The sequence below is a fragment of the Lichenostomus cassidix genome, chromosome 23 (assembly GCF_008360975.1).
Source record: "Lichenostomus cassidix isolate B80296 chromosome 23, HeHo_3.0, whole genome shotgun sequence".
NCBI lineage: Eukaryota > Metazoa > Chordata > Aves > Passeriformes > Meliphagidae > Lichenostomus > Lichenostomus cassidix.
Window position 1 is genome coordinate 454,943 of NC_139503.1, and position 16,616 is coordinate 471,558.

Below are 16,616 nucleotides of genomic sequence, written 5' to 3' on the forward strand. Positions count from 1 at the left end.
TGGAAAGGATGGAATGGAATGAAAAAGGATTTTCCATAAAAATCCATGTGGCAATGCAGACAGGTTGCTGTCAGTGGGAACTGTTGGATGAACAGTCCCTCGGTGATCCCAGCACACAGAAATCTCCAGGGGCGAATCCCCACGTTGCACCTTTCTCCAGGTGTTGAGATGCAGGCGGTGAGTCACTCCCGAGGGCGATGGTGAAGGTGGCTGCTGTGACTCACCCAGCTGCCAACAGGCACAAACCCCATCCCATTTTCCACGGCTGACACAGGTGAGGTGTCAGGAAAAGCTGCACCAAGTCTCCCTGTGCCCACGGAAACGCCCGGAATCTTTGCTGGCAGTGCAGTGTGAGGAAGAAGTGCTGTGTCAGCCTGAGCCTGCACCTCTGCCGGGGTGATCTCAGCCGTGACAGCCTTTTTCCGTGGGGAGGCAGCGCCTGAGTCACCGGATGGCTCCCACAGGCCCACGGGCAGCGCCGAGCCCGGGGAGTCACAGAATTCCCAGCAGTCCCGGGGACAAGGGATGGCGCTGGGTGCTCTGTCCAGCCTGGGACTCACTTGTGAGGGGAGGGTGGTCTGAGCACAGCTGGTGGGACTGCATGGAGTGAGGACAGGCAGCCTTTGTCACCCCCCTGGGGGTCTGGCCAAGCCCTGCTACCCCCAGGCTTGTTAAACAGCTCCACAATGGGGTCTGGACACGCACAGGGCCTGTTAAACGCCCCCACTGTGGCCTCCCTGTCCCCAAGGCTGTGCCCCCCAAGGCTGTGCCCCCCAAGGCTGTGCCCCCCAAGGCTGTGTCCCCCGCAGTCCCAGGCCGCCCCCTCCGCCCAGCACCTCCAAGCCGCCAGGCGGCGCCTCTACCGGTCAGCGTGGCGTCATCACCGCGCGCCAGCACCGCGGGCCAAGATGGCGGCGCCCGCCGGTAGCGGCGGTGATGGCGGCGCGGCCCGGTACTGCCTGGTGAGCGGCATCCCGGCCGCGCTCCGCTCCGCGCAGCTCCGCGCCTACTTCAGCCAGTTCCTGGAAGCCGGCGGCTTCCTCTGCTTCCACTACCGGCACCGGCCCGAGCGCCCGCCGGCGGGCGGCGGCGGTGGGGCCTCGGCGCCGCGCACCTGCTCCTGCCTGGTGTCGGTGCGGCCCGGCCGTGCCCGCCGCTTCGTCCGCATGTACTCGGGCAAGCGCTGGGTCGGGCCCGGCGGTGCCGCGCTGCCCGGCCGCTGCCTCATCCGCAGGGTCCGCCTGAGCCCCGGAGCAGGTACGGGCGGGCAGCGGGCAGGGGTCCCGGAGCGACACCCTCGGGGCACCGGGTGGTTAAAACGCCTCGTGGGCTTTCCCTAATGCTTTAAATCTGTTGCGAGGCAGAAAGAACTCATGTTGGCTCCCCTTATCCTCCTCTCACTTGGGAGCGCCGGGATTTACCCATCCTCTGTGGGTGTGGGACCTCCAACCCATCCCTTGTCTCCTGCAGTCTCCCCCAACCCATCCCTTGTCTCCTGCAGTCTCCCCCAGCCCATCCCTTCTCCCCCGCAGGCCCGGAGGTGTCTCCCAGCGGCGAGGACAGGACGGCTGCCGGGGAATCTGTCACCGAGGCGGAGCTGAAGCGGCTGCCCGAGTTCAACCCCCCTTCCTTCATGCCTTTTGGGAACGTGGGCACTCCCCTGAGCGTGTTCCTGGAGCTGATCCGGGCCTGCAGGCTGCCCCCCCGCATTATCAAGAAACTGCAGCTGGATTTTCCAAAGACTGGCTCATCCCGCAGGTATGGGAATGTGCCCTTTGAATACCAGGACACTGAGACAGTTGCAGAGGAAGAAAGAGTTTACACGGCTGCAGGGGATGAGATCACGGAGGGAGAGGAGGCTGTGCCACCCGCGGGGGTGACTCACCCAGCCCGGCCCGAGGAGGATGAGGAGGGGCAGGAGAAGGAGGAAGAGGAGTCGCACTCGGATGATGTAAGTGGAATATTCCAGCACTCTCCAAGCTCAGCTGTTGGAGCTGCGAGGGCAGATCCCATTCTCAGAGCTCATTTTTAATCTTTCAGTTGGATAAATGGCATGTTAAAAACAGTGTTAAAATACAGTTGTTCACCCTTGGTGCACTGAGCCCCTCAGGGCAGGGACAGTGGGGGCCTGAAGCCCCCAAAGTGCTCAGGGTGGTCATAGGGGTTGATCCCAAAGGCTCTGATCCAAGGCTGGTGCTGCCCAGCAGATCCTGCTCTGCTGTCTGGCAGATGAGCCCAGCTCTGATTTGCTGGGAGATGAGGTGACAGAGGTTGGGGACCATGTTTGTCTGCTGGGAGTGACGTGCAGAGCTGCACAAAGGGCTGACCTTGGATGCTCCTGCCCTTGGAGTTTAGTCACTCTGAGGAAAATGGCTTTTGTGACAAAAGCTCCTAGAGAACTGGGCTGGGCAGGAGACATCCCACCTCCCTCCCTGGCAGACGCCTGTCTGGCCTGTTCTCCCAAACCTCTGTCATTACAGCTCCCCAGGCAAGCCATTCCCGTTCTTTCCTCTACCAGAATTAACTCACATGCCAAATCTTTGCTGCAATTCCACCCCATTAGTTTCTCCTGGCAACAGCAGGCACAGAGAGTGCTTTGTTCCCTCCTTTTTCCAGCTTTTTATTCAAGTCTTTTCTTCTCCAGACTAAACAGACTCCTCCAGCTGTTTCTCCCAGGCTGTTTCCTGACTCTGCAGCCTTTCTTTTGGCTGTTCCTGGCTGGTTGATGGCTGTGCCCAGAACTGGGCAGGCAGCTCTGTGTCTGTGCCAGGGAGCCACTTCCCGGGAGCCACACAATCTCTTTAGGGATCAGCTGGAGTGGAATTAATGCGTTGCTAGTGCTGACTTCAGGTCCAACACACCTGCTCCTTAAATGGGCATCTGTGTGGGGCAGGTTGGGCCTGTGGAGTGGGTGTGATGTGGGATTTCTCCCTGCTGACTCTGGCAGTGGCATTAGTCAGGGGATGAGCTCATCCGTCGTGTCGGGGCCTGACGGGAGCGGCTCTGCCGGCGGAGCTGTTCATGGGGATGGCGTTGGGAAGGGGTCAGGGGGCAGGGAGGGGCTGTGCTGCCATCCCTCAGCTCCCTGCTGGGCTCTCCCTGCAGGACAATGACACGTGTGAGGAGTGGGAGCGGCACGAGGCTCTGCACGAGGACGTGACGCAGCAGGAGCGCGTGAAGGAGAGGCTCTTCGAGGAGGAGATCGAGCTCAAGTGGGAGAAGGGTGGCTCTGGCCTCGTGTTCTACACAGATGCCCAGTTCTGGCAGGAGGAGGATGGAGGTGACATTGGTGTTTGTGTCACTGAGCCCACGAGCTTAGATCAGGTTTAACCTTACAAACAGTCCAGGTCAACTGGAGCCCCCAACACCTTGCCGTGGCTTCTGAGCCTTCCCCCAGGCACAGAACTGCTCACCAGAGACCTCCCAGAGAACAGGGACAGTGGAAACGCCTCATGGTGTGCCAGGGGAGGTTCAGGTTGGACATCAGGAAAGTGGTCAGGCATTGCAGGGGGCTGCCCAGGGTGGTGGTGGAGTCCCCATCCCTGGCAGTGTCCTGGCTGTGCCACCCAGTGCGCTGGGCTCGTGACAAGGTGGGGATCAAGCACAGGTTGGACTCGATGATCTTGGAGATCTTTTCCAGCCTCAGTGATTCTGTGATTCCCTCCCATTTTGTCAGAGAAAATAGGGAGCTGGGCTAGCAGCAAAGAGCTGCCCTGTGCCAGACCTCACCCTGCTGCTTCCCTTCTCTTGGCAGACTTTGACGAGCAGACGGCCGACGACTGGGATGTGGACATGAGCATCTACTATGACAAAGGTATCAGAGCTGAGCCACCCATCCCAGGGAAACCAGGGAGGCTGGGAAATTCTGACCCTGCAGAATCCAGGGAGCTCTTTGTCATCCTTTGAAAGCGTCCAAATCATCAGTGAACCTGAAACAATGTTCTTGTCTGGCAGCGAGAGTTGCCAAAAAGAACAGGTTCTGCCTCCTCTGCCTGGTGCTCTGGGGGAAATGATGGTGAGCAGCCTTCCTGAGCTGTGCTGCTCTGACTCTGGCTGCTTTCTCCCCAGATGGAGGGGATAAGGATGCTCGGGACTCGGTGCAGATGTGGCTGGAGCGGCGGCTGCGGGATGGGCTGGAGGATGGATCTGTGTCAGGGCAGCACATTGGCACCTTCGAGAGATACACCAAGGTGAGCTCTGGCTGCTGCTCTGGGCAGGAAGGGCTGTATCAGGGTAGGATGTGGGTTAGGAGGAGGAGAGGTTTTGCATGTGGGAAGAGGGCAGAAGGCTCTGGGAAGATAGGGTGGGATTTGTCCAGCAACTCTGATGTTTTTTACCCTCTCTCAGGGCTTTGGCAGGAAGGTGCTGGAGCAGCAGGGCTGGACGGAGGGGCTGGGCCTGGGGAGCAGCAACTCTGGGATGGCCGAAGCTCTGGATAATGAGGGTCAGAACCCCAGGTGCAAGAGGGGACTGGGGTAAGTACACAAAGTGCCCTCCCTGGCCCTGTTCCCACCTCTGCCCAGGCTCTCTGGGCTCAGCAGCTGAGAGGCTGCAAAGGGAGCTGAGTGGGGACAGGCCTGTCCCAGGGATCTGCCTTTGCCTGCACAGCCAGGGGATTCCACAGTGCTTCAGAGCCGAACACACTGCTCTTCCTGACAATCCAGGGCTCCTTAGTGGAGCTCGTGGTGTTGGAGCAGGGCTGGAACCATTGCAGCTCTATGGAAGGTGTCCCTGCCTGTGGCAGGGGTGGAACTGGATGGACTTTAAGGTCCTTCCAACTCAAGCCATTCCAGGAAATCAGCTGGGGAGCACAGGGAGGCCTGACTGCCTCAGCAACCTCCAACCAAACCTTTCCTGCTACCTCCAGGTACCACGGGGAGAAGCTGCCAACTTTTATCAGGAGGAAGAAGCCCCGTGGGGACACTTCTGTCATCATCTCCACCATCTATGATGACCCTGAGCCCCAGGACACGGGTGACCAACTGCTGCGGCGCCAGCCCCCCACAGCCATGAAGTACAGGCAGGACATGGCCTTTGTCCGTGCCTCCCACCCTGCCCTGGGCAGCCTCAGGGCCCAGCAACACTGAGCAGGGACTCTCACAGCCTTTGTCCTGCTCCCCAGTCCAGGCTGGCTCCTGGTCTCAGTGTGGAGCAGGGTGTTTGTATATTTGTTTTTAGTAAAAATAGGGATTTGTAATAAAAACTGCCACAGTGGGTTTTTTTTCCCTACAAACTGAACCTTCAAATGAAAGGAAATAATGTTGAGTGGGAATGGGGAAGGGTGATGGAGGATTAAAACTTGTATTAGTGCTGGAATCAACCAAATCTGCGTGTTTGGTGAGGCCAAAAAAGCAGAGCTCGCAGTTGAGGGCTGCCTGAGAGCCAGGGAAGGACAAGTACAGACAGGGCACAGTAACTGTCCTGCTGCTGCCCGAGCGTTCCTTGGGCGTGGTGATCCCACACTCCCGGGAGAAACTCATCGGGATGAAAGACTTGTCCTGGCAGCCTGCAGAGGAATTCTCTGGGAGGCGTTTCCCTGCGGTTGGGTGTAGCGGGTGCTGCCTGCCGCGGCTCTCCAAGGTGCTCTGCCTTCTGACACAGGCACCAGCCAAGGGGAGAGCCTTTATCCCACTGACCCCGTGCTGGAGGGTTAAGGGTGAATGGTGAAGGCTAGGCCCTGTGTTACTTCTTTAAGGGGTGAAGGGGGAAAATTCAGGGAGGATTTCCACCTTTTACCTGACAGGAGGGTGTAGCCAGCTGGGGTTCAGGCTCTTCTCCCAGGCAAAAAGTGACAGGACAAAAGGACATTGACATAAACTGCTCCAGGGAGGTTTAGGGTGGACATCAGGAAGAATTTCTTCACAGAAAGGGGGATTAAGCATTAGAACCTACTGCCCAAGGAGGTGGTGGAGTCACTGCCCTTGCTGATGTTTCAGGAAAGACTGGATGTGTCACTCAGTGCGTGGTGGTGTTTGGTCATAGTTAGGACTCGACGGTCTCAGAGGTGTTATCCAATCTAACTGTTATCCAATCTAACTGGAGGAAAGCGGGGCTGGGGCTGTGCTGGGGGGTCAAGAGCCGCCGCGGGGATTCGAACCCGTGACCCCTGCCGGGTTTGGGTCTCGGCTGCGAGTCTCCGCCAGGCGGAGCTGCGCGTCCCTCCGGCCGCCAGAGGGCGCTGCGGGGCGATGGCCGCTCCGCTCCCGGAACGCGGCGCTCTGTGCCCGCGGCGAGCCGGACCGTGCGCGGGGGGCACCGGGAGCGGCCTGCGGCTCCGGGGGGATTTACCGGGAACGGAGAGGGTAACGAGGGATGAACGGGTCTGAGCAAAGAGCGGGGCTGGGGGGAGAAACGGGGAGTGTGGAACGGGAGGGGTACGGGAGAAGAGGGGACGCGAGGAACAGGGAAACACGGGGGCCAAGGGGTGATGGGGAGAGCAGGGACGTGCTGGAGAGGAAGGAGCGATGTGGTCAAAAATGGGCTGCAGACACTTTCCCTTCCTCTCACCCGCTCCCTGGGTGTGAATCCCAGCACATCCCTCCCTACAAACGCAGATCAAGCGGTAACGGGGCTGTTTTCCCCTCCCAGCCCGCGGCAGGAGGAGATGAAGCACCATGTCTGAGGGCAGCCGGGGCAGCTCGCTGGCCTTTGGCCAGGTGGTCATCGGGCCGCCGGGCTCCGGGAAGACAACCTACTGCCATGCCATGCGGGAGTTCCTGGGCCGGCTGGGCCGCAGGGTGGCTGTGGTCAACCTGGACCCTGCCAACGAGGCGCTGCCCTGTCCTTGCGCCCTGGACATCGCCGAGCTGGTCACCCTGCCCGACGTCATGGACAGCCTGGCGCTGGGACCCAACGGGGGCCTCATCTACTGCATGGAGTACCTGGAGGCCAACGCCGACTGGCTGCGGGACAAGCTGCAGGGGCTCAGGGGACACTACATCCTCTTCGACTGCCCCGGGCAGGTGGAGCTCTACACCCACCACGAGTCCCTGAAGAACGTCTTTGCACAGTTGGCCAAGTGGAATTTCAGGGTAGGGATGGGCTGGGTCAGTGCCTGGCACCTCGCAGGCTCCAGGCTCTACACCCCGTGGGCACAGAGTGGGATTGAGGGTACTGATGGCTGTTGCCTTCAGGATTCTTTTTTGGCCTTTCATGTGAAATGGCTTTATCAGGGACGGAGGGAAATTTTGCTCTGTTTTATGCTGGGAGGGATTGGCAAAAGAATGGCCTGTTAGAGCTTTTAGTGGGATTAGGAGCAGGAACACAGATTCCATCCTCACACTTAGCACAAAATCCCAAAATTGTTTGGATTGGGAAGGATCTTAAAGGAAAGGACCTTGCTCCAGTCCATTCCATGGGCAGGGACACCTGCCACTAGAGCAGGTAGCTCCAACCTGGCCTTGAACACATCCAGGGATGGAACAAGCTGTGCTCCAGCATCCTCCCCACAGCCCGGGTGTGTTTTATCCAGACTGGGGGTTCTGTGTGTGCTGGCAGCCTTGGCACTACCCTGAGGAATCCAGGGGACATCGCAGGCCCCTCGTGCAGCCCAGCCAGATCCCTGTGCAGCCCGTGGGATGTGCTCTGGGCTCCTTGCACAACGGGAGCTGCAGGTGAGAGCAGCCAAGAGCTGCTGACGCTGCGCTTGCTTTGCGGCGAGGCCAAAGCATGAATGTGCAAACCCCGTGTGCTCTGAGCAAGAAGGGCAACTTCATTTGCTTGGGAATGTCACTGGGAGTCTGCACATTAGAGCTTATTTTCATTGGAATAAATGGACGTGGAATTGGAGTTGCTAAAATAAGACATTTACAGGGCTGTTTTATGCTCTCCCAGGAGCCCCAGACTGGCTGGGTTCTTGTGCTGTGATTCAGCCTCAGAGCCCTGACTTGGAGTGACTTCCCCAGCTCTGAGACCACATTGTTACAGCCACACAAAACCCAGGGAATCGAACTGCTCGTTAGTGTAATTATTAATTATTAGTGCAAACCACAATTGACTCTCCCAGCAGAACGTGGTATGCTGCAGTTACTGCTCCTGAGTGGACGTGAGCATTCCAATGGGGAGGGCAGGAATCTGGAGGCACTTTTGTTGTTCAGGAGGGAATTGCCCCAGCTCCCACCCCAAAAAACCTTCAGGTTGAAGTTCCTTTGCTTCCCATTGCCAGTGGGCAGGGTTAGATGGGATATAGAGAAGGAATTGTTCCCTGTGAGGGTGTGAGGCCCTAGCACAGTGTGCCCAGAGGAGCTGTGGCTGTCCCTGGATCCCTGGAAATGTCCAAGGCCAGGTTGGACAAGGCTTGGAGCAGCCTGGGACAGTGGAAGGTGTCCCTGCCCATGGCAGGAGGTGGAACCAGGTGAGCTTTAAGGTCCCTTCCCACCCAAACCATTCCAGGATTCTTTGATCCTGAGTTTTGTATGCAGGAGGTGGAAGGTAGGTGATCATTTCCCTAGGTGCTACAGCCAGGTGTGAACATCGTCCTGTCACCACTTCACACTGTCCCACAAGCAGGTGGATGGACTTGTCACAGTCTGACCTTGTGTGTCCCTCTGTGCCTTTCCCAGCTGGCTGCTGTGCACCTGGTGGATTCCCACTACTGCACAGATCCTGGGAAGTTCATCTCGGTGCTCTGCACCTCCCTGTCCACCATGCTGCACGTGGAGCTGCCCCACATCAACGTCCTCTCCAAGATGGACCTGATTGAGCAGTACGGGAAGCTGGGTAAGGGAATTCCGTGGAGCCACAGGGTGCTTCGCTGGGGAAGGGACCTGAAACCTCATCTCTTTTACCTCCCAGGTTGCTCAGAGCTCCATCCTGACCTTGGACACTTCGAGGAATTTGAGGGGGAGGGATGTGGAATTGGGCTGTGTCAGGTGCAAATCAGCTGTTTGGGAACAGGGATGGGTGGGGAAACTGGTGTGGATTTCACTGTGCTCTCTAACTTCCAACTTGCCTTCAGAGATCCCTGTTTCCCTGCAGCTTTCAACCTGGATTATTACACCGAGGTCCTGGACCTCTCTTACCTCGTTGACCATTTGGCCTCCGATCCCTTCTTCAGGAATTTCCGCCGCCTCAACGAGAAGCTGGTGGAGGTGATTGAGGACTACAGCCTGGTGTCCTTCGTACCACTCAACGTCCAGGTGACCCAGCAGGAGGGAACAGAGAGCCTTGGATGTGTAGCAGCTGCTTTCTGTCTGCTCACAACCCCAGGGCTGGAAACCTCAGCTGTGAAGAGACTCAGGGCTGGAAAACAGGGGAACACAGCCAGTCTTGTAAATGATCTGTGGCAGCCAAAGGAAAAGAAAAGGCTGATGAGCTTGGGGCTACTTGGGCCTTGTGTCCTGGGGTGGGGAATCCAGGCTCCCCTTCCTTCAGCTCCTCCGGCCTGCATTTCAAATCTGGCCAGAGGATTATCTGAAACCTTCTTAAATTAGGGAGCAGCAAATAATAAGACTGGGAGGAATACGTTGAGGAGGGAGGACTGGAAATGTCCTTAATCAGGCAGTTGGCAGAAGTGTCAACAGAGGCAAATGGGCTGGGAGAGAGAGGGTGGAGGGTGTGACCTGGCCAGCACCAGTGTCCTTGTTTGTCCCTGTTTGCCCCTGTTTGTGTCCCCGGGGCCTCGGGCACTGTGAGGGTGGCCCAGAGCCCCGGAGAAGATGCAGAGTGCAGCCTGTGGGAAAGCAGCAGGTTCCCAGTGTGCTGTGTCCCTCCCTCCCAGGACAAGCAGAGCATGAGGCAGGTGATGCAGGCTGTGGACAAAGCCAACGGATATTCCTTTGGGGACCAGGAGCACCGGAGCCTGGAAGCACTGATGTCAGCAGCTGTGGGAGCTGATTTCCACTTTGCTTCGTATCCTCTGTGCTGTTGAGTTTCATTTCTCCTTCCTTGGGGCAGAAAGGCTGGAATTTGCAGGCCCAGGTTGTTCCTGACACCAGCTGGTGGGTGATGCACATGTGGGGTGGGGAATGCTCAGCCCAGCCCGGGGCAGACACTTGTCCTTGCCAAACCCACCAGAGTTGTTGCTAATGGATACTGTGAATGTGTCAGGAGTCTCTTGACAACGTTCCTCTCTCTCACACTCCATTGGACAGGTTCTTTCCTTCTCCAAACCATAGCATTTATTCTCCTGGACTTGTCAGGTCTGGGATCAGGCAGAGCCAGTAGCAGCTCAGGTGATGCTGCGTCTTCCTGATGGCCTTGGGGCTAATGTGAGGCTGGCCTGGTTCCTCGCTGAGAACATTCAGAGCTCCTGCATAAGGGAGTGTTTGAGCCCAGCCCCTTGTTTTCCTTAATTACTGCGTTATCAGCACCCTGGCAGTGCAGGAGAAGTATGTGCAATCTCAGGACAAAGCCGTGGAAGAGGAGGTGATGGATCTGTGACACACCCTTCCCCGGCTGCTCTGTTTTGACACCTCTCCTTTTCCTTCCCGGAGTTAAGCTGTGACTCAGAGCAAGTGGAAGCCTTTCCAGGCAGTCTGGACTCCATCTCCGGGTGGGTTTGACCTCCCTAGCTTCGGCCCTGCTGCCCAGAGCAGGGATTTGGCAGAAGGGAGGAGGCTGAGGGTCTTCCCTTAGGAACAGAGAGATTGAGCCAGGGGAGACAGGAATAGCAAGGAAAAGAAGTGAGATAAAGTCTCCTCCATCATGACCAAGACAGATCTAGAGAAAGAAGAATCAGCTGGAGCTGCCTCATGTACAGTGAGATTTGGGACAGCAATCCTGGCTTTGCTGCAGGAAGAGTGTGCACAGACCTCGTGCTCTGAGGAGAATCCAGGCCGAGACGCCTCCACGCTGTCTCAAGGACAGAAAGATGTTTGTTTTTCTTTTTCTTAGAAATAATGATGGACTCTTTCTTAATAAAACACTCCTCGGTCTCACTTTCATCTTGTGAGTTTGCTGAAGCTGAATAAATAAACCCAAGAGTGCTCCAGAGCCTGAGGCCAAAGCGCCTCCGGTGGGAACGTCGGCGGCTCGGCGTTGGCCAGGGCCTGTCCCTCTGTGATGTGCCTGAGAACAGAGTCAGCGTTTGCTGCGGGGAGGGAGGGCTGTGGGACACCAAAGGAGGTCACTCCTGGTGATCCAGGACTGATCCAGAGGCTGGAGCTGGGCACAGGAGCACAACGCACAAAATGCCAGCTCGGCTTTCGGAGGCTTTTGATTAAGAAAGCCCCTGTGTGACTCAGCTCATGGTTTGCATGTCGGGCTTTTCCCAGGAGCAGCCTTGTGTGTCCTCATCCACCTTCCTTTCTCTGGGCTTGCCTTGCTTTCTCCACATCCCAAATCCTGGGGCTTTCCCTCCTTCCCATGTCAATCCATGTCACTGTCCTCTGCAACTCCCGGTGACGGCAGCAGCTCTGAGCCTCGCGTGCAACCTGCCCTGATCCCTGCTCCAGGCAGCAGCTGGGCACGGACTGGGAGACCTGAGCAGCTGGGACATGGGCTGGGAGAGCTGGGGGATGGATCAGGACGGCTGGGGGGTGACAAGTGACGTGTCCACATCAGGCAGCCTCCGAGTGCCTCCCGGCAGCTCACACGGGATGGGAGCGACTCCTGATCCCAGCTCTTTGCAGACTCAGCATTGCCTCTTGCCCAAGATCTTGCATAAAATACGACAGGATTTTCTCACAGGATGGTTTGGCCTTTGGCAGAGGGATTGGAGACCAGATCCTCAATGGATCTAAATGTCAGTGGGGTCTTGGGCAGCTGGGCATTAAAAGGAATTAAAATTAATTTTTCCTGCATCTCCCAGCTGTGTGGCCAGGATTTGGAGACAAGGAGGAGCTCAAGGAGAGGACAAAGACACACATGGTTGTGCTTCAAGAAGACCCCTTCCCAATGAAACTGAGATTTCAGATATCAAAGTCAAAGCCCTACCTGCTGCCAGTGCTTCAGCTCTTCCCGAGAGTCCAGGGATTTCCCTGGGTATTCCTGGCTGAAACCCAGCAGCTGCATTTCAGTGCTGAAGCTCTGGAAGCCAATCTAATCATAACTGAGCTGAAATTCCATCCTCACCCTGTGGCTTGTGGCCTTGTCTGGGTCGTTTTGGAGTTCTGTAGTTGCTGTGAAGGGATGAGAGATGGAATCATAAAAATATTAATTTTATAGTGGCTTTTTCATGGCTTTGAGAGATTTGGTGGCTTAAAAGGGTATGGTCAGGTCAGGCTGAGTTATGCAAGAGCCATCAAACCTTTTGTGGCTTTCTGGCTTTTTTATTTGAATACTCTAGATGTCTTCAGCCTCAGCCTTGCTGGTGCTGGAGAAAATGGGAATCAAAGGGGATGGAGATTGCTCAGCTCAGGTCACAGATCCTCAGCCGTGTCCAAGCTGAGAAATGCCGAGGTCTCAAAGAGCTGCAGCCCCAAAACTGCAATGTTTTTGGACCAAGGATCTTCTTACAGACCAATCAGGGGCTGAACCAGACCCACAGCCCAGCAGGGACCATCCTGCTCCTGCTGGGGTGACCTGGGAAACGCTGAGCCCCCGGTGTGTAAAAATCCAGGTGTGAAACCCAGGCTGCCTCTGCATCCACACCCCCCAGGCTGGGCGGGGACACGGCTGAGGGAGGTGACATTTGGCTCCTGTCGCTCCCATTGAGCAATCAGCTGGGGCCAAGGGCCAGGGTGAGTCACCCCAACCGAGGCACATCCCTGGGAGGGAGCCCAGCTTTCTGCCGAGCTGGTCCTACCTGCTGAGCCCACCCTGACCGTGAGACTGAACCCGGCAGGGCAGGGATGGAGGGATTTGAGTGTCAATCTCAGCCACAGACCGGGCTTTGCTGGGTTCTCTCCTGGGTTCCAACCCTAATTTCTGGCTCCATCACGGAACTCCTGCTCCAAAGCTGCATTTCCCCATACAGTGTTGCTCTCTAAGGGGGATAAAAAGGCTCTCCAAAAACCCCGAGGTCCCCAGAGCAGCCTGGTGCCAGCCTGGCCAGAGGCTGCCTGAGGCTAGGGGCGATGGACACCCTTTGTCTGGGTGCCCAGACTGCTGGTGGCTCAGCCAGAGCCGACCAGCCCCAGCCCCAGGCACAAGGCTCTGGGGGAAGCTGGGAGAGCTGGTGACAAGGACAGGCCTGGCTGTGGGTCCTGCAGCTCACACTGAGGGTGGGCAGAGCCTTTTGTGGGCAGTAGAACATCCATGTTCACCCTCAGGACCTGTTTTGGTGGCCTTTGCCCCATGGCTACCAACCCGTGTATGGGCTGTGCCAGGACCCTGCTGGGACAGTGACAGCAAGTTGGGGTCACTGCCTGGCCCTGGGGGACACAGTCCCTTGGCTACAATGGTGTTTAAGATGCTAAAACTCATATATTTGAGAGTTTTTCTGGATGCCCCTTCAGGGATGCTGAGAGCATTCCACAGCCACTGGACAAGGACCAGGATGGGGATTGGTGTCCCAATGTCTCCCTGCTCTTTCTGCCTGGGTCTCAGCACCCTACCTGAAACAGGGGGACAGAAAGACCCCAGAGAACACCCCACACTCCCCAGCAGTACAACCCTCTGACAGGAGGTGTCCTGGGGATCCAGGGCCTCCTTCCCAGCCTGGAAAAGCTGCTGGACCAGCTGGGAGCTGGGGAGCTCCATCCTCCTACACGGCCAGCCACGCTGCAATTTCAGCAGCTGTTGAAATCAGTTAACTCCTGGGAAGCCAGGAGAACCCCCAGCCCAGGGATGGACAGACACCCCCAGATAACCCTTCCTGGGCACCAACACCCTCCAGTTTAACCAGTCTGGGTGTCCCCAGGCCATCAGGTCAGGGGCCAGCGAGAGCCCTCGGCTCATTTTTCCTGTCGGCTGCCCTGGTTTGGGTAATAACAGGTCTGGGGCTGTTCCCAGGCTGGGAGTGCTGAGGGCTGGGTGGAGGCTGACCTTTGGGGTCCCTCAATGGGCTCTCCTCAACCCCGACACCACTGGGGTCCTCAGCTCAGCCCCAGGAGCCATCCCAGGCCTTGGGGGCCAAGGCAGCCCTGGGGGATGTAGTGATGAGGCTGGGGAGGGACTGGGGATGGGCCAAGGGGGCTCATAGGGATCCCTCTGCTGGGATCTGCTCCAGGTGTGCCATCCAGGGCAAGGAGAGTCTGGTTTGTGCAGCACAAGCTCCCCCAGCAGAGCCTGGCAAACCTCATTACACCCCAGGCCAGTCCCTCCCTCCCTGGGTACCCCACAGCTCCTGCACACACCAGGAGGGTCACTTCCCTGCTCATTTTCCCCAAAGCCCAGGAGCTCCTGGCACTCCATGGGCTGGGATTTGGCCATGCCAGGGCTCGGCACTGGCGTGTCCCCCGTGTGCCAGTTTGGGGCTCCAGTTCAACCGGGGCAGCACGTCCTGAGTCACGGCGCGTTTCCTCCCGGTGCTTCCCATCAAAGGCCGGCTCCTGCCCAGCCCTGCTGGCTCTGCTGAGCTCATAGCCCAGGGTGCTGTGACTGTATTTTATTGTAATTATTTTTCATGTTGAAACGCGCCGGTGGGAGGGGAAGGGGGAGGGAGCAGCGCCCTTCGCCGTGGCCTCATGCCAGGGCCAGAAGTGCTGAGCTTTCTCCTGTCCCAGCGCGTCTGGACCTTGATGGGGACATCCCCACCCCGACAACACCCCAGGGCTGTCCCCGTGTCGCTGCCCATGTAGCTTTTGTGGATTTTCCTCCTTGGACTCAGAGGAGCCACAGGGGAGGACTTGAGGACCTGCAAAGGGGTGTCAGTGGCACTTTTCGGGGGACTGTTTGTACCAAAGGGTCTGAGACACCCCAGAGCAGGGTCAGGGACCTCAGAGCACCCCATGGAGCAGCCAGCCCTGCGTGGGGCTGCCAAAACCCTCATCCTGTAGGTGTACAGCCCCCCAAGACCCTGTTGTGGGGCTGGGGGCACCGAGAGCAGCCACTGCTGGGGGACCCCGCTGGGATGGGATGGGATGGGATGGGATGGGATGGGATGGGAGGCGATGCAGGCGCCCGGCAGCGATGGGAGCTGCCCAGACACGTGCGCAGGGAGAGACGAGGCGGACGAGAGACAGAGGTGCAGGAGAAGGTTTATTGGAGACGCACAGAGGCTTTGGCAACACGCAATCCCCTCCCGGAATGGGGGGATGCCCAGACACCCCCTCGCCCCGGCCCAGCCCCTCACCTCCTCCTGTCGCTTCTCCAGCCCTGCGGCACAGGGGGTTTGCAGTTGGCACAAGCCAGACTGGACACCCCCACAAAAAAACGTTAAATAGTTGGGGGCTGACAGCTCTCCGGGATGGAGGCATCCCCTCTCCCTCTTCTCCCCCTCCCCAGAGCGGAGGATAGGGGAGAGGGAGGGAGGGACAGTGCCAAAACCACCGCCACTCCCGGCATCCAGGCTGGGGTGGCCATGGAGGAGCTGAGACTCCTCCCCCTCCCACACCAACCGAAAAAAAAAAAAAAAGAAAAACAAAAAAAAAAAGAAAAACCAACCAAAAAAAAACAAAAAAAAAAAAACCATGAAGAGATGCCGAAGGGTCTGGAGCGGGGCAGGTGGGGGCTGCTGGTCCCCGGCTCGGCTGGGGACGTTCAGTTCTTGGGCTCTTCGCCAGCCTCTCCTCCATCTTCGCCGGCGCACTCGGCTGTCCATAGCGTGAGGTTGTCCCTGAGCAGCTGCATGATGAGGGTGCTGTCCTTGTAGGAGTCTTCGCTGAGCGTGTGCAGGTCGCCCATGGCCTCGTCGAAGGTGGTCTTGGCCAGGGAGATTGCCTCCTCGGGGGCGTTGGCGATCTCGTAGTGGAACACGGAGAAGTTGAGGGCCAACCCCAGGCGGATGGGGTTCGTGGGCTGCATCTCCTTTTTGCTGATGTCCATGGCCTCTCGGTAGGCTTTCTGGGCATTCTCTATCGCCGACTTGCGGTCGTCCCCTCTGGCCACCTCGGCCAGGTATCGGAAGTAGTCGCCCTTCATCTTCAGGTAGAAGACCCTGCTCTCGGGATCGCCCTCCTGCTTGATGAGATACTTTTCCAGCAAGTCCAGGACGTTGTTGCAGACAGAGTTCAGCTCCTGCTCCACCTTCTCCCGGTACTCGTTCACCAACTGCGCTTTGTCGTCGCCCTCCTCGGTTTTGTGCTCGATGCTGGAGATGACCCTCCAGGCCGAGCGCTGGCAGCCCACCACGTTCTTGTAGGCGACCGAGAGGAGGTTGCGCTCCTCGTTGGAGAGCTCTTCCCCGTGCTCCACCACCGCCTTCATGAAGTCTGCCATGTCCTCGTAGCGCTCAGCCTGCTCGGCCAGCTTGGCCTTCTGCACTTGGTGGTTTCTTGCCATGGCAGCGACGCGGGCGCGGGGAGGACGCTTGGGCGAGCAGCGGGAGCTGTCGGAGCCTCTGCCGAGCGCTGCCGCTGGGATTCGCTTTTGGCTGGGCGTGAGAGCCTCGAGCGAGAGCAGGAGGAGCCAGCCAGGTCCAAGGAGTGCCCTCCTCCTCCTCCTCCTCTGCTTCCTCCCCGCCGAGCGCGGCCTTAAAAGGAAAATCGCGGTGAATCATCGCCCGCGGGCGGCGGGGCTGGGGAGGGGGCGAGGGGGAGGCCAACGCCCTGCCCTCCCCGTGGGTGCAGCACCCGCGGATGCCCCGAGGGTCTCCCCAGAGCCAACGCCCGCCCGGCACCCAGGGAACGCCCGTG

The 16,616-nt window shown here is 58.2% G+C and overlaps 3 protein-coding genes across 3 annotated transcripts; 2 read left to right on the top strand and 1 right to left on the bottom strand.

Annotated features, from left to right (window-relative positions):
- Positions 1–881: 881 nt before the first annotated feature.
- GPATCH3 (G-patch domain containing 3) lies at positions 882–5,203 on the top strand. The gene is made up of 7 exons (XM_085081060.1): positions 882–1,257; positions 1,533–1,951; positions 3,106–3,280; positions 3,755–3,814; positions 4,069–4,190; positions 4,348–4,475; positions 4,868–5,203. Exons 1-7 carry the CDS (start codon positions 909–911, stop codon positions 5,085–5,087), a joined length of 1,473 nt encoding a protein of 490 aa, XP_084937186.1. The 5' UTR covers positions 882–908; the 3' UTR covers positions 5,088–5,203.
- Positions 5,204–6,213: 1,010 nt separating this feature from the next.
- On the top strand, positions 6,214–10,883 carry GPN2 (GPN-loop GTPase 2). The gene is made up of 6 exons (XM_085081061.1): positions 6,214–6,302; positions 6,589–7,031; positions 8,562–8,718; positions 8,977–9,137; positions 9,719–9,849; positions 10,308–10,883. The coding sequence occupies exons 2-6, from the start codon at positions 6,615–6,617 to the stop codon at positions 10,378–10,380; spliced, it is 939 nt and encodes a 312-aa protein (XP_084937187.1). The 5' UTR covers positions 6,214–6,302; positions 6,589–6,614; the 3' UTR covers positions 10,381–10,883.
- A 4,125-nt stretch (positions 10,884–15,008) lies between these two features.
- SFN (stratifin) lies at positions 15,009–16,439 on the bottom strand. Its single transcript, XM_085081151.1, has one exon. The coding sequence runs from the start codon at positions 16,261–16,263 to the stop codon at positions 15,523–15,525; it is 741 nt and encodes a 246-aa protein (XP_084937277.1). The 5' UTR covers positions 16,264–16,439; the 3' UTR covers positions 15,009–15,522.
- Positions 16,440–16,616: the final 177 nt, after the last annotated feature.